Source organism: Mchenga conophoros, linkage group LG16, assembly GCF_057382185.1.
Source record: "Mchenga conophoros isolate Kocher_MC1m ecotype Shallow Benthic linkage group LG16, M_conophoros_male_GT1.1, whole genome shotgun sequence".
NCBI lineage: Eukaryota > Metazoa > Chordata > Actinopteri > Cichliformes > Cichlidae > Mchenga > Mchenga conophoros.
In genome coordinates this window covers 26,653,822-26,675,494 of record NC_140541.1, presented here as the reverse complement: position 1 = coordinate 26,675,494, position 21,673 = coordinate 26,653,822, and the positions used below count along the sequence as shown (strand labels likewise).

The window sequence follows — 21,673 nt, the reverse complement described above, 5'->3', positions numbered from 1 at the left end:
GAGAATGGTCCAAAAAAGAGCATTCTCTGAGTGAACACATTTAGTTTGAAACTGATGGGGTACAGCAGCAGAGGACCACGGTGGGTATCAGGCCTCTCAGTTAAAAAAAGGAAACTGAGGCTACAGCCTCACATGATTTGGACTATAGATTGGTAAAGCATAGTCTGATATGATGAGTCTCAATTGTTGCTATGACATTTGGATTGTAGGGTCAATCTTTGGAGTAGGGCTGAACGATATATCGCATTTGCGATAATATCGCGACATGATCAAGTGCAATTTTCTAACCGCAAAGGCTGCGATTATACTCTGGACATGTCCAAATTCATGGGCTGCATCCTCCTGAGGCCGCATTTGTAGACCGATTACGTCACAGCGACGTGCCGAAGGCTGTCCAAATTACTACCATATCCCAGAATTCATAGCGCGGCCCAGCCAAACTCCAGTTTCCAGCAATGGCGGCCGCTACTAAGTTTTAAAATTACTCATACTAATCTTTCTGGGTCACAAAATAAACTTTTAACATATTTTCAGGCGAGAAAGTAGTTGTGTAAACATCAAATATCTGCTCGGTTTATCAAGATATCCCATATTTGCAAAAGTGCTTCGACGTTTTCAGAGGCGTCTGCTACCTACCAGCTCGACAGCTAGCTCGAGGGTTACTGATGCGGCCGAGAACGGCACAACTCCCGGCACATCATTTTCAGATCACCGCGGAGTTTCGCTGCTCGGGTTAAACGTAATATATAAGTCACTTAGACAACCTAAAAATGTTATTGTTGGGCTTTTTTCAGTGTTTTGTTTGTTCGTGAGTAAATCGGTTTGGCTGAGATTAAAGTTATTAGATTAGATAAAATAAAACTTTATTAATCCCCCGGGTGGGTTCCTCCTTGGTTTTCACACAGCTGACTAAACGTCAAACAGAAAACTTATTAAACAGAAGTATGAGACAGTCGAGAATTTACACCAGTGTCTGGTTATATTTTAGATAGCAAGAAGCAGACGGCCGAGTTTATTAAACTCCACCGAGACAGCGGTGACGCTAATCAGAAGGCTAGACCGTCCAATTTCACGCCTTTAAATTTTAAAGGCGTGTTTGTGTGTGTGTTTATACAATTGCTATTATGTTTGCACTTTATGTGTAATGTTACTGACTGCAGAGATCAGTAAGATGTGTGTATTTATTAGTTTTATTTATTTAATATTATTTTTTAATTGAATGACTGTCTAGTAGTTCACAGATGTCGAAAAACTGAGTGTGGTAAAGCCACTGATTTTTTTAATGTATATTTCTGCAATCTGCACATTGTACTGACTTTCATTTTAATGTTTACACCAGGGTTCCTTGTCAGCACTTTATGCTCAGATGTTTGTAAGCTAAAAATAAACTATTGTGTATGTTCAAATATACTGTTGTGATTGAAGAAGTTAAATAAAAATGTCAGTCATCAATTCATGCATCACCTCATGTCATCATAACAGAGGTCTGTCTTCCAGGAAAGAACAGTTTAAAATTAATGTAATATAGTATTGGCCATACTATATGATGTATTGCTTGTCTTTGTTTAATAATACAGAAGACAAAGACCTTAAAAAATAATCGCATATCGCATCGCAATCGCAATATTGGGGCAAAAAATCGCAATTAGATTATTTTCCATAATCGTTCAGCCCTACTTTGGAGTAAACAACATGGATCCATCCAGCTGAAAAAGATCAGGCAGGTGTGAGTGGTATAATGGTGTGGGCCGTGTGATATTTTCTTGGCTGACCAGTTGAGCGTCATTTAAACGCCACAGCCTTCCTGAGTACTGTTGATCATATTGATACCTTTATGATCACAGTGTACCCATCTTCTGATGGCTGCTACCAACAGGATAACGTGCCATGTTCCACAGCTCAAATGATCTCAAACTGGTTTCCTAAATATGACAATGAGTTTACTTTACATACCAGGTCCATACAGTCAGCAGATTTCAATCCAATAGAGCACCTTTGGGATGTATTTTAACGGGAGATTCACATCATAAATGTGCAGTTGACAAATCTGCAGCAACTTTGTAATGCTGTCGTGTCCAACAAACCAGAATCTCACAACAATGTTTCCAGTACCTTGCTGAATTTATGCCATGAAGAATTAAAGCAGCTCTGAAAGCAAAATGGGATCCAATTTGTACTTAAAAGATGTACCTAACAAAGTGTTGTAGGGAGTGTAGTGGTGCAGAATAACAGCAGGAGGTACGAATTTTAAAGATTTTAAGGAAACAAGAAGAACAAGGTCTGGTAGTTCTTTTGGGCATTCGTTATTACTTTCAGATGGGCTTAATAACAAGAGCTTTGTGCTTGCTCCAGTTACAGTAAGCAATTTAGGGAAATGCTAAGGCAAATGGTTGGTGGAAAATCTGAAAAATTCTATGGCTGCCCTGCTTCTTATATTCTGTCTAAGTTTTGGGGTCAAAACATACATGCATTTTATGTGGGTATAATACACGGCTGGTGTTTGTAACTGTGTTTAGACACATCCATGTGTCATCTACTGTCATCAAGCATTCATCACTCTGCACTTCCTGGTGATAGTCTAGGAATTGTTCCCAGCAGAAGGTGATGCCAAGGGAATAATGGTAAGAAACAGGCGTTGGTATGGAAGACTGGCTACTGCCTCTTGTTTTCCTGCTGAAAACATCTCTTACACCAGATGACTATCAAGAACAACCAGACCAATAAATGTGACAAATATGCTTCGTAGGCTATATATTTATATGCCTCATCAAGTCATGTATGAGGAGGACTGTAAACTAGAGCTGGGCGATAGAACGATAACGATATGTATCGCGATATAACTTTTACTCGATAGAGAAATTAAGCTATCGCGATAGACCTCGCAGCTCTTGTCCTCAAAAAAAAAAAAAAAAAAAAAAGGTCAGCCAATCCAAATTAAGTAGCGCAGAGCCGAACCAATCACAGCCGCAGCGTCACGTCGCGTGACTTGTTACGTACAGCACAAGTGCCAAGCCGCACGTGTGTTTGTTTGGGAAGCAGCCAGCGGGTAATGGAGCCAGCGCGTAATGGAGGAAATGAGTGTGCCGACTAGAAAAATCAACCGAGCGTGACCGAAGAGAAAACAGATGATGGTTCCAACGCCGGAGAGATTGTCAAACGGAAGAGCCATAGAAGTTCCGTAGTGTGAAGGTATTTCGGCTATTTCAAGTCTGACAAAAAACAGAGTAGCGTGCACTGTAAATTGTGCCGAAAGCAAGTCTGGAAATACAATAAACTGGTGCATGCGTCACACTGTGCGCTACGTTATTGTTTCGGTGAAATGAATTTCTACAATACTGTTACTGTTACTTCTACTCTCTGCAGTGTTTAAATGCTTACATATACACACAGTTACTGTCCGTCCACACATACGACTCGGTTCTGCTTCTATGCCCCAGCTTTGTTTACTTTTTCCCACCGAGGCTTCTAGACTTCTGATTGGCCAACATTTCTGCACGGTTAGGAATCTAGCGCCACCTGCTGCTTTGGCATGTTCATAGCAGCGTTTTCCTTCATTTCTGCCTTTATGTGTGGACGGGATTATTTTTTAAAACGAAAACGGAAAATCTCCGTTTTCAAAAATACCCGTGTACGTGTGGACGTAGCCTCAGTCTCTGACTGGAAGCGCTAATTCGTCATTCGGCTTTTGTCAGACTAAAGTAACTGTTAAAACTGTTTGAAAAGCTAAGCTATACAACAAGGAGAGATTGAGAATTTCCTTTTAGTTCTCAGTTTATTTGATATTGACAAAAGTTAGTCAGTTTTGTCTGTTCTTCTGTAAAACAAACTAAGATTTATTTTTAGAATTAATATTTTGTTTCTAAGTGGAATTGACAATTTAGTCTGTTTCGTTTGTTCTGTTTTGAAACTTAAATGCTTTAGCGGCTGCCTTTTGTGTAGTTTGCAATATTTGCCTTTATTTATCTGAAAAAGTCTCATGTTCCTTAAGTACATCTACCCTGTTGAACTTATTATGGGAAATAAATATTTAAATAAAAACAAGCTGCTGATTATTTCACATTTTACTTGTGAGCAACGGCACATTTAAATCTTACAAATATAGTTATTTGGCTGATATCGTGATAGATATCGTTATCGCCTGAAATGAAAAAAACATATCGTGATATGAAAAAATCTCATATCGCCCAGCTCTACTGTAAACTATTTTTAGTAGTTTTGAAAACAGGGGACTCTAGTTGGGACTCCACTCCATTATGTTATTAAAATTTTAACTTCCCTGCTACTGACACAACCTGCCTCACTCTAACTTCGTCTTTAAACATCTGGCCCTCGCTCGGATAGTAGTGTGTGTGTGTGTGTGTGTGTGTGTGTGTGTGTGTGTGTGTGTGTGTGTGTGTGTGTGTTTTGGTTGGCATAAGGCAGAAAGTCAGGCCAGCCTGTCAGGCCCCCGAGGGCCCTCGTTGTTTGAGTCTCCATTAGGCTGATGAGGTTTGGCAGCTGAAGTTGCTGGAGTTAGTGCTGTGCTTCAACCCTCCTCGTAGCTAGGCCTAATTAAACCTAGACCTCAGCCCTAATTTAAAGATAATTAGCTGTAGGGGTTAGCTACCACCACCACAGGGTGAGATGAGCCTCATGTAATATGTGTAATAATGCGTGCTAAATGGTTTTTTTGGTGGTTTTAGTCAGTGACAGACCAGTTGAATGAAAGGCACTTACCATATGTAATTTGGCGGATGGTTTTACCCAAAGCGGTTTACAGTAACACAAGTGCAGACAAGTTTCCACTCTGGTAAATATTGTGTCACTCTGAAACATAATGGATTATCACATTATAGTGAGACTTAGTAAAGCAAACAAGAATGTGTGTGTTTGTGACATACAAACAAACGAAGTGGCAAGACTACATTTTTGTAGGTGCTGCACAATAAACTGTCTGACCCTTGGGATCGGCCCTATGTTTTCCCATTAAGCCATACTGACAGTTTGACATTTCCCAGGGTAGAGGGCTCTGATTCAGGTATGTTTTATTCATCCTATTGACTTCACATTGCTGCCAAGCCAAACAGAGAGCAAAAGCCTGAAGTGTGGTAGGTGGCAGTGAGAAGGAGAGCAGAAGATACCTGTTGTTGTTGTGTTTGCTGCTCAGATAGCCAGGCAGTCTGAGACTCGGAGACAGCTGGGTGACACATACACAATACACTCATCACAATGCAGACAGAGATTGGGAGATATTGCAAACACTGAGTGGATAAAACTGCCTATTTACTGAGAAGACTTGAGGCAGACAGGTGAAAATGTGGGATTACATGCTTCAAGAAGGTTTGTATGCTTTTCTGTACCCTACCTCCAAAAAGCTACATAAAACCAAACTTAGATAAATTTGACTTGTTAACTTCTACTTCGACTTGTCAGCCTACTGGTTGTTTATCTCCATTAAGTTGTAGAATTCTGTTGCCTGCGCTGTGAAGAACATCTAATTTACGCCAACTCAGACCTGACAATGGACTTTTATTCGCTTGCATTCCAGGTATAAGCATTAATTCTAGATTTATGTTTGCCTGAGTTTTTCCTGCTTTTTGCCAATTAATAAATAAAATATATCTGCAAAAAACTGTTTTGTTTTGTTTTTAGCTAACAGAATGAAATGTTCTTAAACAGGGTAGTTTTGTTCCAGCACATGGGGCCCTGAAACCAGTTTTAGTTAGTGTTGGTTAATATGTTGTCTGGGGTCTACAGAGTACCTTTTGGTTGCTTAATAAATCTGGCAGATGGCTGGGATATCCCATCTTCACCTGTGATTTCAGTAGTGAAAAGCATCTTACTCATAATTACTGCTTTCTTTTGAATCTTTCTACCCATTTAAATCTTTATTAAGTAAATATATTGTCTTTACAAACGTATTTCTGTCTTTTTCTAATACATAGAACAATTATGAGAATGTCCCATGGAATTCTGATATAATTGTGGCAATTTTCTCAAAAACAACAGCAATAATTTTCCTCCGAGACATGTGAGAATTTGACCCCAAGATCAGTTTTGGATTTATAACGACAACATTCGTTCTGAGTTGTCTTGTCTGTTTCTTTTTAATACATCATGCAACTCACTGCCATCGTAAACACATGGGACCATTTTTGGATTTATTTTGCTTGGCTCCGTGCAGACAAGTGCTTCCCTCATCTTCATGCATGTCACGTGAGGCTGGGAGCTGGGTGCAACGGCGGGAGCCTACTCCAGGACAAAGCACTTGGGGCAGGGAGACACTGTGGGCCTTGTTCCCCCTTTGACGGCTTCATGTCAAGTGGGTGTTAGCTTGGTGGGACACCCAGACCCCCCTGGAGGGTAAAGCACTACACAGCCTGCCTCCAATTGAGGAAAGAGACACCGAGGGCTTATTGAAGATGCACTTATGATCCCGACATCGGCGACGCCTATGTCTGTTTCAATACACACAACAATAATAACAGCATATTTTTAAGTAAGGCTGTTTAAAAGACGAGAGGTTGAGGTTGAAGATGAGGAACAACCAAGACAGTTGATCTGAATATGTGAACCGTAGGTTCTTTTTGGCAGAGGCTTGGAAAATTCAAAAATTGTCTCTACATGTAGTACTGAGAGATAAAGGAATTGATTAACTAATTACATTTTATGTGTACGCTCAGTTACAATCATATTATTCCATGTTACTTGAACCATACTGAAAAAGCCGCAAGGTGAATAAGGACAGGTGTACCGTGAAAAAGATTACTCACCCTAGTAACCGTAGCAAGCCATAGTGGTCAACAGTGTCGAGTGCTCTTTCCTTTCTTCATCGTCTACTTTCTCTGTCTGCCTTTTCCCCAGCATCTGGCTAAGTCTCACCAGTGTCCTTGCTAATGCCCTCGGGTGAACCGGGCCATGTCAAACTCAAATACATCAATCACTTGGTGCTAGCCATGGGGAAAGAGAAGGGATGGATTGGCAGAAATGTAGGGATGAAAGCAAAGAAGAAGGACGGGGTGGTTAAGGTAATGTATAGCCACTAGTCAACCCTCTTTCACCTTATTTTTCTTCTCCTCCAACCTCCCTGTCTCCTTCCCTCTGCAGCAACTCCTACAGACTTTGGACTCAGCTGTCACATCACAAGAGGCCCTTTCAACTGATTCTCATCAAGCGGTTTGCAGACCTAAACACATGTTGGAGAAGAACAGAGCAGTGGCGAGGAGAGCAAAAGAAACAAAAGGACAGTCAAGGCCAGAAGAGAAAGCATTAGAAAAAGGAAAGAAGAAAAAGAGCAGTGTAAGAAGGGAGATGAGCACTGAAAGCAGGTCGACGAGAAGGAAATAAGATAGCAAAAGAACAGAAGCACAAAGAAAGAGGTGACAAAGCCATGGGAGAGCCTATCAGCAAGTGTGTGTGCATGTGTGTGTGTGTGTCCTGCAGAATAAAGTGTCCACGTCAGAGCCTCGGTTTCCCCCCTGGGCAGTTTCTGATTAATTGTCCGTCCAGCTGCTGTGATAGCGACTACTTTAACCAAGACTCCCAAGACACTCACCCATGTCCCATCCTCCACAGAAAGACACCTCTACTCCTGTGTACCCAGCTTCCTGGCTGACCTTCTCTGACTAAAATTAGGGTTTTTTTCCTATTCTGATACCCCCCCCCCCCCCCCCCCCTTCGTTTTTTTCCTGTCTCTTTTTGGCTGCTACAAATAATCTTACATCAGCACCCCATTCACCTTGCCATCAGGGGATAATGTCTCTCTGTGGGAGAGGGGTTTTGGAACAAAGGCAGGGGGAGCTGAAAACCGCATGATATGCTGTGTGTTCCCCCCCTGTGTGTTTACACATGCTCTGGTGACTGGCTGAGATAAAGCATCCCTGTCTCAGGTAAACAGTCTAGCACAGCAGGGTAAAATGGCAGGGTTGACTTTGGACCTGGCTTATACTTAGTCAGCACCTCTAGATATAAAGTACCATCCCACCCACCCACATTTAATCACACAACTGCACACACATAATTTCCATTTCAGTACATTTTCATTATGGTTCAAATTCAACAATTACGAATTCAAATCTGCTTTTCGACTCTATGAACAATAACTGCCGTACTCAGCACTGTCCCCTTCTTTTCCTCCCTCTTCTCCAGACTGCATAACCATAGCATCTAACCTGATGGCTATATAGCCAGCCCCCAAAAGCAGCCAAGGTCAATTGCCTTTCCTGCTCCTCTCATCTTGTGCTTTATGTACCTTCACATCCAGGGGAAAAGAGCTGCACTATTTCTGCTCTGCTGCAAGGTGACTGCTGCTTCATACGAGTGACAGCTACACAAACCAGGAATACCAAGAGTACCAATCATTTTGTTTAAGGTTTTCATATTTTGAAAATAAATCCAGAAAGTTTAATTCATATAAAATTGCAAAATGTTACATTTCACGCAAAAAAAAAAAAAAACACTTCTAGGTCACGGCTTCACTCTGCTGGTAAATGTTGGACTTGAATTTCTAAAAAACAATTTAATTAACAGAAGCTATACATGGAGCTACCTTTGACTTTGATATTATGGACCATAATTAACAATAATGAGAGTCGATCAATACTTTCAACTCCGTAATTACTCCACCAAGCAGTGACTTTCCACTATTTTCTGGTTCAAATCAGCATTCCACTGCAGACTCCTGAAGCCATTTTTATGAACTCAGGTAATCTTTTAATGTTAGCAGAATAACCCCAGCAGTCAGTTTTGTAGACTGTAGTATATCAAAACATTTGTCCACAAGTAGGATGGTATTTAGAAGGCATAAACACAAAAAAGATGATGATTAAAGTAAATGTATTGTCTGACATGTTGGGAATTTAGATGATGAGACTAAAGGCTGAAAAAGATTTTTTTTCCCCGATGATGAATCTGTAATGAAAATTGAGCCCTTTTTTTTCTTTTTACATGCTTTATACTTCATTATCTTTGTCTCTGCCTGTTTGATTTTCTGGTTGATTCTTTACAGCAGTCATTGTTTTTCCTCATCTACAAGATGAATAATAAATATTTGCCTAATATTCAGACAGAAACTCCCAAGCCACAGTGTATATTGTGTGTGTGGTATCCATTTTTACATTTTTTCTCCCTTTGGTATTGAATAGTAAGATCATCATTAATCCCGATTGTGTTGGATTATTGGCGGTATTATTTTTTACTCGCTGCATTTTTCCCCCTGACGTTTGTGTGGTAAACTGCGGGAATTTTACAATAGGATTTCCATTTGTTGTATAAGTGATAGCGTGTTTGGTGCAACCATTTTTCATCCTCGCATAGATAAACTGTTTCCCGGTGAAGTCTGAATATCTCCCTTTCTTTCTCTCTCACTCTCGTTCCCAGATGTCTCCTTACAGCTGCCATGACTGACTGCAAACTCATTTATTACAGGTCACAAACACCAAGTGCTTCATTTAAAAGGACACCCCACCCCCAACTCGCGCACGAGTGAAAAATCGACCTGCAAGAATAGCATACAGGGCACACCGTTCCATTAACACCAAATGGAAGCCTGCAGGATTCAAAATATGGGAACGGGGTTCAAGTGGCGGGGTGCAAAACAGAAAAAAAATATGAGGGATAGTTTAGGGACATGTTTTAATCTGCTGCAGCGACCACAGTTAATGAGCACTAAGCACATAAAGTACGGGGCAGCATCATTACAGCTCCTATGACAAAATCTAAAATATTTATTGCATTGTGGGGTTTTGGCATGAAAATCTCTTGCTATAAGTTTGCTGACAGAGTTATTAAAAGCGTAGTTTGTTTGATATCACTCTATTGTAAAGAGTCTTAACCGACATACCACGTCCCATGTCTGCTACATATTTATTGAAGCAGGCAAATCACCAAATCAAGATTTTGTTGGAAGCATGTGTTCTGCCGGCCATATCCGATATCACTCAGAGCCGTCTGTAATTACATTGTACATGCAGATTAGCTATGAATATTTTAGAAGGGGATTACTAAAAGAGGAAAGAGACAGAGACGCAGAGAGTCGAGAGAAATCAGCCCTTTAACACACACCCACATGCAGAACTGCATGAAAAGCTCGTTTGAAGGTGGAGCCAGTCTTTTATGCCCAAGTTGTCAGCCTATTATCATCCTTTCTTATGTTTGCCACCATTATTAACTGTGAGCGGGAATAGAAAAATAACACAAAAAGTGAGAATAAAACACATCACTCCAGCATGTCAGGCTGTCTCTTCAGAGTGGGGGGGGGAAGAAAAGCATGGCAGACCAAGTCTTATCATTGGACTCTAATTCTAAAACGTGGCAGTAATGAGTGTGTCTTAACAAAGATTAGCCATAATTTCCATTGTCATTTTAAGGCTCCCACATTATGTGGAGGCTTACAAAGCCACAGATGAAGGCAGAGGGTGGGCGGAGGAAGACGAACAAGCAGACACTGGAGCAGAGAGAGCGTCTCTGGAGCTTGGTTAGTCTGTCAGTCACCCTCTATCCCTTCAACCGTGCATCCACACGCGCACTGACAGACAAAGTCATAACACACACACATGTACGCACACACACACACACACAGTATATGTACATTTCCCAAACCCTTTGTCGCCACATTTTGAAACCCTCAAGATGCGGTTGTCAAAAGGGTCGGCGCCTGACAGCCTCCTGCAGCCCTCCAGGAGGATGCAGAGGACAGACAGGCTTATTGTTAGAAGAGTAGCAGCAACAACAAAGCAGATCAAAAGTCTCACTGACTGACAGACATACATGGTGCCTTCAGACTCCCAACATCTACATTGTTTAGTGCACGCAGGGCTGAGGCTTTCAGGGGCCTGGATCCTGCACATTTGCCTTGTACATCAGAGTGATGGCCCAGGGTCAACGAGGTATCAGAACGTGGGTATGTGTGTAAGTGTGTAGGAGTTTGGGTGTGTGCCAATCTGCTACGCACATTGACACCAATCTGCACTGGTAACTTTATATTTATCCAATTAAAAATAATATTTAACGTTGAAAAAATAATGAAGTTATTTGATTGATAGCTACAAGAATATGGCTGATAGCAGAACAGATTTAGGCTGATATTCTTACTTTAGGCTTAATTAGGCCAAAAACACGTAAGTCTATTTTTCATATTTATATTCATATGATAGCAGACATGAACCTTGCACCACTAGTGATAAAGAGAAAGCAAATCTGTTAAGAAATTTTATTTTATTTTACTTTTATTTTTGCCTGACACATGTCCTCTTTTCTTGGAGTGCTGCGTATTGGACCACAACACACACAAAAAGTTGAATGGTAGCAACAGCACTGAGATTTTCTTTTCTTTCAGCAAGCTTGTTCTGGTTGCCCTAAAAGCATACGTGCCATCCTAATTAAGGTCCATCTGATTGATTTCCCCCAACTAAAATTCAGTCCCCCCATCTGTCTAAAATAGCTAGAGTACATTGTCAAAGATACCAAGCAGGGCCTCGCTCCTGCTTGTGTATACGCGTGTTTGCTGCACTACCTTGTTAATGAAGGACTTTGGTTGCTGTGTATTCAGCACTCAGGGCCATGTTACACGGAGGCAATCAGCCTTTCTATTTGCATGTCTTTCTCTCACTCCTTTTGCTTTCATTCTCTCTCCAACAAACACAGAAACTCAAAGCTTGCTCAATTTACAGAGAGGAAAAAAAGAGAAATCATAAAAGCATAGGAGCACAGACGGAATGAGTGATAAACATGAAACAAGCATTCTGTCTTCAAGAGTTAAGACACCTTTTCAGATCTAAAGTAATCTAAGAGCTTGAAAGTCATGTTTCAAACATAAAAGTTGCTTTTTTTATATACAGATGTCCTATAAACAGCTGCCCAGATTAAGGGATGCACGTCCATGGGTGATGGCCTGTGATCTAATTATGACATCCCTCACTAAAGGGACATTTATTAGCTAAGCTGACAATGACACATGTCAAAATAGACGTGGATGTATGGTGCATTTGTAATGGCAGGTGATAAATGAAGGTGCATCGTTTGCAAAGGTCACAGAGGATGTGAGCTAATCATTTCTGCTGATGTAGATAGGAACCTGACTGGTTATAAGCCCAGCAAAAATCCAACACGATACCTTTACTTGTGTGTTCAGAAAAGAAAACTCTCAAAAAACATTTGGAAATTCAGTGCTAAGTAATCAATAGTGAACTAAGACATCCTGGTAGTAACTAAATGGTAAATGGTCTGTATTTGTATAGCGCTTTACTTGGTCCTAAGGACCCCAAAGCGCTTTACACTATACACAATCATCCACCCATTCACACACACATTCACACACTGGTGATATTGTGTAATATTCTTTAATCAGTAGGCCAGTACACATAAATCTTAATGATTTCCTACAATACTATGATTGCACAAAGAGAAGATTCTTAGTCTGGCTGGCTGGGGGTTTAAATAACACAACAAATCATTGTCTGTTTTTGTATTTTTATCATTAAAGAGGAAACACTGACTCACCAGACAGATTAATCTAAAAGCTACATATATGTGCATCTAACGGTCCTTTTCTCAAATTCTAAAAATAGCTTATTTTCCATATTTTTTTTTTTTAATAATTTCAGCAACTTTTAAAAACAATACAGGAGGGTCTTGCATCAGGCTATAATAGCAGTAACTGAATTTACTTTATTGTGGAAAAGTGGCTTTATATTGCTCCCTATGTGTTACTCTGGCCAATAAAGAAAGGACAAAAGCAGAAATGTTTATGTTCTTCTTTTCTTTTTCATTCTAATAAAATGCCTGGTGGTGGTAGACGGTCAAAGCTTCTTTAATGGGTGACAGCAGATAGGACTATAAGCGTGGTCTGTGCCAAAGTCCAGCTATGTTGGCTCCTCAGTGTCATATCATTCTTTCATTATCCTTGATGCTGGACAAAAAGGGAAAAATATACAATGAGGAGACATTTACAAGAAGTGCCAGGGTCTCCTGTAAAAGGTGCAGAACTGGTTGAAAAAAAAAGAACTATCTTGTCTCCCTTTCTAGTAGGATCCCTGTCAGTGTCACCCTCAAACCTTAAATGTACTGTGACCACACACATCAGCTTACAAATAGGACAGTACTGTCAGTTTCAACCCAATAAACAGTGAGTGCCACTGTAAGTTAAAGGTTGTAGTTGCATTCTGTTCAGCAAATTAGGAAAGAAGACGCCGCTCAAAGCCGTAAAACAGAAGGGATGTAGTTTATCCAGATTGCAGTGGTTACACGCAAGTGAAAAAACTCCATGCACATGCAGACGCATTCAACAGATGATTTGAAGGCGCTCCTGTGCACAAAATATATGAATATTCATAAACACAAACAGAGTTTTGGAATGTGGCCATATGGTTCAGAATTGCAAGCTGTATCAATTTCCAAACTTGTTCAGCTGTAGTGTGAAACTGCAGTCCAGTGAAGAGGAGTGTGCACAGTGGACTCACATGGGGGACATTCAGCATATTGCAGGCATGTACCCTGCTGTCATGAAGCATATAAGTCCAGTTTAGCACAGGATTTTCTTTAAGTGGGGTTTTTAACACTAAACAGAAGAAAATAAATGACATGAAGGTGATGAAAAGTTCATAAAATTTCAAAGCAAAGGATTCAACTGAGGATTTTATGCATATTTATGGATATTTGTATCTTGGGACATATTAAGATAGATGCCAACGTTAAGTGAGGAAACTCAAGAAAAAGAAACTTTGAGCATGAACGCGTGTGCATTTTCTTATTTTTCAACTGAACATAAGATAACCATAACACCCGCGAACTCCTGGCATCAGGACGCGCTCACATCCGCGCACGGGCGCGCGCGCACACACACACACACACACACACACACACACACACACACACACACACACACACACACACACACACACAAACACACATATTTGAGCATCCGTTTCTGTTCTGTTTCGTTTTATGTTATTTTACTATTTTCCAATATTATTGAAATGATTTGGAGCTTCACTGTTGGTCGAAGCTTGTCTAGTCAGAAAAGACATTACGACTGTGATCTTCATACATAGGTGCGTCAGATAATGTATAACGAAATCCATATTTTTTCTTTCCGGATGTTATTTAAAAAATTAATTTAAAAAAATGTAAATTTAACTTCGAAATATGAGCCTTGCTCGGACACGATTAAGATAAACCCCAGGATAAAGTAATGTTATCAAAAACAATAAGTTGACTAAAATAAATGAGCAAAAATATATAACTGCTTTTATTTTGGAACAACAATATATTATGTTAGGAATATTATTTTGACGACGTGCAGCACACGTGGTGAGTGTAAAGCAAAAAACAAAAACAAGAAAACAAACATGTGGAAGCATCCCTCCATGCCCTGTCTCCTGAACTGCATTCAACATTTTAATTCAGTCACTGTCTCTCAGCTGTAAGGCTCTCACACACGAGGATTTATTAAAACACGGGTTAGAATTTTAGATGTGCCCTAATATTTGTGCATTATACATCACATTTAACGCAGTATGATGTTTAAATAATCGCGAGAGACGTGGTGCCAAAAGAACTTATATTGTTTGAAATTGGGTTTTTTGTTGTTGCTGTTATTTATTTATTTATTTTTTGTGGTGTTATACGCCTTAAGTCACATAAATATGACTCTAAGATATGCGGTGAAACTGTTTAACAGTCAGCATGAGGGGAAAAACGACTGTGTGTGAATTACGATCTAAAGATGCTGTGTCAGTGCAGCCGATACTTGGATTTAGTCTAATTTTAGTCGTAGTCATCCCAAAATGTGATTATCAGTGGTGATGATGGTGGTTGATGAGGTGGTATTGCTTTTGTCTAACTAATCTCTCTCTCTCTCTCTCTCTCTCTCACACACACACACACACACACACACACACACACACACACACACACACACACACACACACACACGAAGACGCACAGACACCGCTGAGTGCACCTATACCTCCCTGCGCGTAAAGAGCGCCCCTGCACTCTACAAACAGTACTGCTACTGTCAGAGCGAAAAGTCCCGTGCGCTGCAACGATGGTCGTCAATTTGTGCTCCACAGGATCCCCGAGGGCATTTACTATAAAACGATGAATAATCTAATTTGACTATAATCCGCTTTGTTTTTATCCCGATTACAGAATGCACGTACATGTTCACCACTCTTATCATCGTTTGCACAGGTGAGAGTTACACAGATCAACACAAACAACAAGCCAAAAAAGCCTAGTAATATAGAGAGCGTTCCCACAGCAGTCTCTGCAGGACTCAACGGTTTAAAGTAGTCTGAATCACCGGGTGACTACTTGCGGAGCCTCAAGCTGTTACTGTTAATACAACCCACTGTCCAACCAGCCAAATTCATCAAAAACAATAACCATGGGGTTACGTCTTATTACCATGACGACAGTTGTGATTATTGGGATAAATTAGTCAGAAGGGGAAGAAAGAGCAGAGATTGAAAGCAACTTTTGAAATAGTTTTGCGTTAGACAGCCTGTCTATCCACAGGAGGGAAAACAGGAGCACAGTAGCCTGTTGTAAACCAAGGCTATAACTCCTCTGTGTTTGTCTAGCTATGTCCTGAGGACACGTGTGATGAACAACAAATGCTCTCATTTCTCTCCAAATTCAATAGTGCCGCTCTGCGCAAGAAGACGGAGCGACGCGCTCGCCTGGATCCTTTCGTCTTGTCAGATGTACTGCTACAACCTGCCATCTGCTCTGACCAACACCTGTGTCTCTGTGCAACTGTGATCTTTACGTCATCTCATTGGCCGTTGTTTAAGACGTTCTCCGGCGTTAGAATTCAGTGCTGGTGGTGAAACCGTATTAGCGGGTTTGATGTGATCTGTTAAGCTCCAATAGCCATATGCGCAACAAAGAACAGTAACAGAAAAGTATGCACGGTGGGTAGTTGTGCTGCGCTCAGCGCGCACTAACCATCTCCGCGGACACACAGTTTTGCGCACTGGGGAGCATAGGGTTGGAATTCACTCACCTGATTGTGAAAAGCTGAACCCAAACAAGAGGCAAGTCAGAAGAAAGCCGAAGCAACACTGGGCAGTCGTTGGTTTCATTGTTGTGCTTAGCAAGTATCCCCTTTAAATTCACATGTCCAGCAGCGTATCCTTCCCTGAAACAGCCAGAAAGGATGGATCGTTTGGGTTTGACGCCTCTTGAGCGTGCGACTTTGGGGACTTTGGTTGCTTTTAAGTAAGTTTGCAGTTTGTCCGAGTGTCCTTTTCCTGTCCTCTCTGAGCCTTCGGGCTTAAAATTGTGGCTTACTTGACGGCAGAGACAGTCGAATAATAGTTTCCTACGCACGCTCTGAAAAGCTTGTCTAAACAGTGTAAAGCAGTACTCATGGCATTACTCCCCGACTTGGATACAGTATGCAGCTGCAGACTCGCATTTTTCGGACACACCTCCCAGTCCCCGAACTCCTCCTACACGCACTGCGATTGGCACAGGTACCCGACTATCATCCTTAACCCCGCCAGTTTAGACTTCATGCATTGTCCCATTGGTTACCACAAGATGCCAAAACCTCATGAATTTGTGCGTCGGCTCTGTTGCACCTGTCACACCGAACACAGCAGAGATCAATCCTGCCAGAAGGATTTATGGGTGTACTGAGTAAAATAAAACAGAATACCACTTACCAGTGGTGGATTCCCATGTGCTATGAAATATGTGATCCGGATAAGGTATATTTTCATCTTGTAAGATCTGATTCAATACTAAACCGTGAAAACGGTACATAAAATTGATGCTTAGAATGGAAATAGCATAGTTTCATCAGGTTTATTGTGAACGAAGTTCCCATTTTTCCTGTAGTCCCCCCCATAAATAAATAAATAAATAATTGATCTACTCTAATCCCACTTCATTTTATAAGGTTACCGCATAAGTATAATCAAGTAAATAAGGGCATGTATTCTTACAGCAAAATCATAAACCATTTGTTTCTTTGTTTTGCTTTTCTGCATCTTGAGACAAGATTTTCATTTTTCATCACTTATCAGGCTACATTACTCCTGAAGGCAATATATCTCCATATCCAAGAGAAACATTTCCCCACCAGGGGATGGTCTTGGTGTAAATGACACAAATAAAAGTCAAACAGAACGTTTAGATAGCGGTATTATTGTGCTCACTGAGCTATTTGTAAGAGTTTGAAACCAGTGACTTTGGAGTAGCGGGAAAATAACTTAAGATTATGGGGGTAAATGCAAAACAACATGACAAAAGGTTATTACTTTCACCAGCTGCTGACTACTTTTGCACTTTAAAAAGAGAGGTGAATGCCTCCTGGAGTTGCAATATGCCCACACATCTGGACAGAAAACATGCACTCTGACTGTCCCCCAACTCAAAGTTTTCTTGAAACATGCACACGCACTCAAATGTGATCACAAGTGCGGGCAAAGTCCGAAAAAGGCTTGAAATACTTGAGTGATGTTTGTCTCACAGAGTTGGTTCATCAGAAAGTCAAAGCAACATTGTTACAAAACACTTTTACCCATTTAGACTATATTTACCTGCATGAATGAATGGTTTATAATGGAGCTTAGACACATTTTATAACACCTTAAGTTGAAATGGAAAAGTCACTCAGATTATTAGATTGACTATATGGCACCACAACAGCAATATGTTGAGGGCTTTAAAAGACAGAAGTATGATATTAATGCTCTGTTTTTAGCTTTATTATGACTAGATGAGGCAGATTTTAATTGCAATAAAAGCATATCCACACAGTGAGCAATAATCTACCCCGGCCAATAAACATCAATCTTTTAGCTATAGTTCATCCAGGGCCTTTGCTCTCACATTTACTGAGGTATTCCATTCACTGGCACTAACCCACAGATTCCGATACTTGAACACTGAGCTGAACTTTCTGATTCAAGTGTACAGTTTGGAAAATGGGATGCATACAGTTTCAGCTTTCACTTTCAAGAAAGTCAAAAGGCTCTGTTGTTTTCAGCTTGGCTGCAGAATGAATAGTGCACTGAACTGTGAGGGGCACTTCTTGAACCTCTGCTGCAGTGTTGACCCTTCACCAGTGGGGGGCAGTCCATTTCTCGCCACACAGGTCAGAGGTCCGGTGGCGTGGCGCGGTGGGTGGTGGGAGGTTCAAGCTGCCACCTACAGTTTCCTGACTCTGTCTTTGACACTGGCTTCCTATCACACAGAAGCTTTATTAAATATTCCAAAGCAAAAATGAGCTTTTAATATTACTGACACTACAAATTTATTAAGAAATATTGAAAAATGAGATCTGGCAGCATGCTATGAGGAGAGGCTTCACTCTAAATATGCCCCAAATGGCTGACGTTTATCATTTTTAATACCAAAAATGCAATTTAGCAACGTTGTGTATTTTCATTATACATTATGCTTTAAGTGGCACCTTCTGACAGTATCAACCTAATGCTGTCAATTAGGTCATTTATTCCAGGGATTATGAGAGGGAATAAGATGAGGTTTCGTGTGTTCTTCTAGGCGTCCCCAAGTGCCTGCTGTACAGCTAATCTAATACATAACCCCCTGATTTGTTTAATGGATGAGACTTTGCTGCTGCAAGAGGCACGCCAATAAAAGCCAGGCCCTCCAGAGGCTATTGTGCCTCATAATGATGCCAGACACACAATGTGAGAGTTATGAAGCAATTTTTTATCATGCAGCACATTGTTTTGCTCTGTTGGTGCCATGCAAGTAAAGGCAATCTCTCCCTGCAGCATAGCACTTCTCCCCCACACTTAGATAAACCTTCAGTATGATAAACTATCCGAGCAACATGTTGCAGAGATGAAGGAAGTTAATGACCGTAATACACGTCTGGAACTGATGATTAGGTAGTCATAGACAACTAAGACTTTTCATTATCTGTTTGTTAATTTTCAGGTAGATTTTTTTCTGTTTATATATTGAAGGATGTCAGTTTTGCATACCAGTTCAACCCCATATCCCCTCCGACACCAGCTATTAAAATGAGAGGTTACACAGTGAGGTTATGAGGTTATAAGCTTCATTCCCTCCATTTTTATATATATCAAAATGTCTTTAAAACAATATGATGAACGTGTGAACGTGTGACTTCTACAAACACGTGAAACAAACTATTTACTAAATTGCTTACTTTTTGAGCAGCAGTTAAGTCATGTGCATCTATACAAAGGACCCTCGGATAGTAGCAGTCAAGGTCTTCTTTCATGCCTTTGATTGCTTCTATCTTTCCTCGACAATAAGGAAGAAAGAATATGAACAATAACCAAAAGTAAAAAAGAAAAGAAAAACTTGAGTTTTCTTAGATGCCAGAGTTGCAAAAACTCAGAGGCATTTGTTACTGTCAAAACGAAATGGTTTGTTGAATATATAATATTGAAGTTGTCTAGGGAAGGCAACGGAAGAACCAAAAGACTATCACAACAACGTATTTCACACTTTTTTTAATCCACTGTGCTGAAAACTCAAATCAATATCAGCGTGGCTGCATATATTAATCTCAGGGAATACAGATAACTATGATTCAATAAAAATGTACATTTAGCACTCAAACGGGTCTTTTTGCCATTAATGCTGCTCGATCTAAAGCACATGTTTAGCTGTTTATTAATCATTTTGGATCAGATGTGGGTTTTGGACATGCTCATTCCATAATGACAAAGGACAAACAGCAGTAATGAGAATTTTCAAGTATAGATTGCCACTGATTCTATCTATCAGCTGACAGCTCAGTCTGCAGGCTGTTCTCAAGTCATACAAGACAGTGGATAGATAAACAGAGATGACACATCATTTGTCATATTGACTGATAAAAATTCAATCAGCAGCCACCCCCACCTTCCTGTTCCTCTTTGTAATTATTCACTGTTAATGGACACTTTTTGGAAAAGTAACTTTGTTTTAAGCGTTCTAATTTTTAAACGGCTAAATTAAATATATGTTAATAACATGGTATTTGGTTTCTGTTAAGAAATTCAGACCTTTTTGCCCCCTTTTAAGTCATAAGACAGTGCTCATTTGCATTGCATAAAATGGTTTTTAGCAAGTCACAGTGCCAGAGCCAGTGTGGAAATGCCATAATCTGCTGCTCCTCTGGTCACTCGATGTGCTTAAAGCCAAGTCTGATGCCCCCTTTTAATACACAAACCAAGGCATTCGGTAAGAGATGAGTTATAACTTTTGCTTTCTTGTGATATTCCTCCATAGTTTCTTGCTTTTGTTGTGGTTTTCAGATGTTCAATCCACAGATCCATCTAACATCCTACTGTTTTCATTTATTAACTTTATCTTTTGGCATCAGATACCATGTAAATGGTGTCTGATGCTGTAAATGGTGTTTTACTTAATTTCTATAATCTATATTAGTGCGTATGCCATGAAAGGTCTCCCAGTTTACTATGATGCATCTATGCTATGCTATCCTAAATTAGGTTTGAATGCATAACAAGGTTAATATTCATGTGCAGACCAGGAAATCTTTGGCTACATGAAAGCCAACATACAACACTCTGGACTAAATAGTCATGAGTGACTCAGATAACTCGTGCTGGTGTGAATCATATCAGAAATTCAGCTTATTATAAACTATATGCTACTGGAGCAAGTGCAAACAACATTAAGGCTGGCAGTGTTTTTACACAGAGTGGTATTAATTACCTCAAAAATAATTTTATATGCTGGTGACTGATCATCCTGTCATCAGACGCCACAAGGAAGTGATTAACTTCCCTCCGCGTAACATGGCATTACATTTGTTGCATTGGTTCAGGCATGAAATCCGGATGCAGTAACAGTCCATCATACATGTCACTTTAACTTGGGTGTTTTTAAATATGAGGATTTTTCAGACAGCTTGCTTGCTGCATATTGATTATTCCACTGTCAATATTATGTGCAATTTCTGTACATCTGCAAGTAGACTTTCACAGAAAATTCAAACTGAAGGATTGCTTAAAGATTCACTCAGATTTTCACGGCATGGCCGCTATCACAGTAATTCCTACTTTTAAGACAGATGAGCCAGTCTTGAGTCAGTCAGTGTAAAAATTACACTAAAGCTAAAAAATGACAACCTGGCTGCATCCATGGAAGAGAAATTCCTCCGTGTTTACATCAGTGTTGTAGTCTAGCCAAGCATAAATCATAAAACGTCCCTATTTTCCACTGTAATTTATTCATAGTCACTATGTTGAGAAAGAAGAAGCATCAGGGATTATTTGGTTTTAAGAAGACTTGTCTGTCTCTCCCTATATACATATGTGTGTATATGTATACATGTACTATAAAACATGTAAATACCCACAGCAATACAGATAGCCCTCTGAGTACACGTGTCGTACATTCAGCGCCATTTCCTTTGACATTTCTCCTATCATCAGAGTCATATGGTGGCTAAAGAATCATCTGAAACTCTGACTGGCTCTGCATGTGCCTGACTCTGTGAGCAATAAGCAGTGTTAGCACATTACACACACATGATTACGTGGCCATTTCCTCAGTGAATGAGTCTCATCAGAAGTCAGTGAAGAAGCCACTGAGTGTGTAATTGTTTCCCATTAGGGGAAATGTTGACTGCCATCGAGTCGCATCTCACTGCAGAGTTTGCTGACGAATGCTCACTGTCCACTGAGTGAAGCGGGTTAATTCTGCTGTGGGTTATGATGGAATTACC

At 40.3% G+C, this 21,673-nt stretch overlaps 1 protein-coding gene across 1 annotated transcript in view; it reads right to left on the bottom strand.

Annotated features, from left to right (window-relative positions):
* erbb4b (erb-b2 receptor tyrosine kinase 4b) overlaps positions 1–16,322 on the bottom strand; it is a 338,434-nt gene extending 322,112 nt beyond the window's left edge. The window contains exon 1 of the mRNA XM_085249408.1: positions 15,989–16,322. Coding sequence (XP_085105534.1) covers positions 15,989–16,067 — 79 coding nt within the window. The 5' untranslated portion in view covers positions 16,068–16,322. The remainder of the gene's footprint in view (positions 1–15,988) is intronic.
* Positions 16,323–21,673: the final 5,351 nt, after the last annotated feature.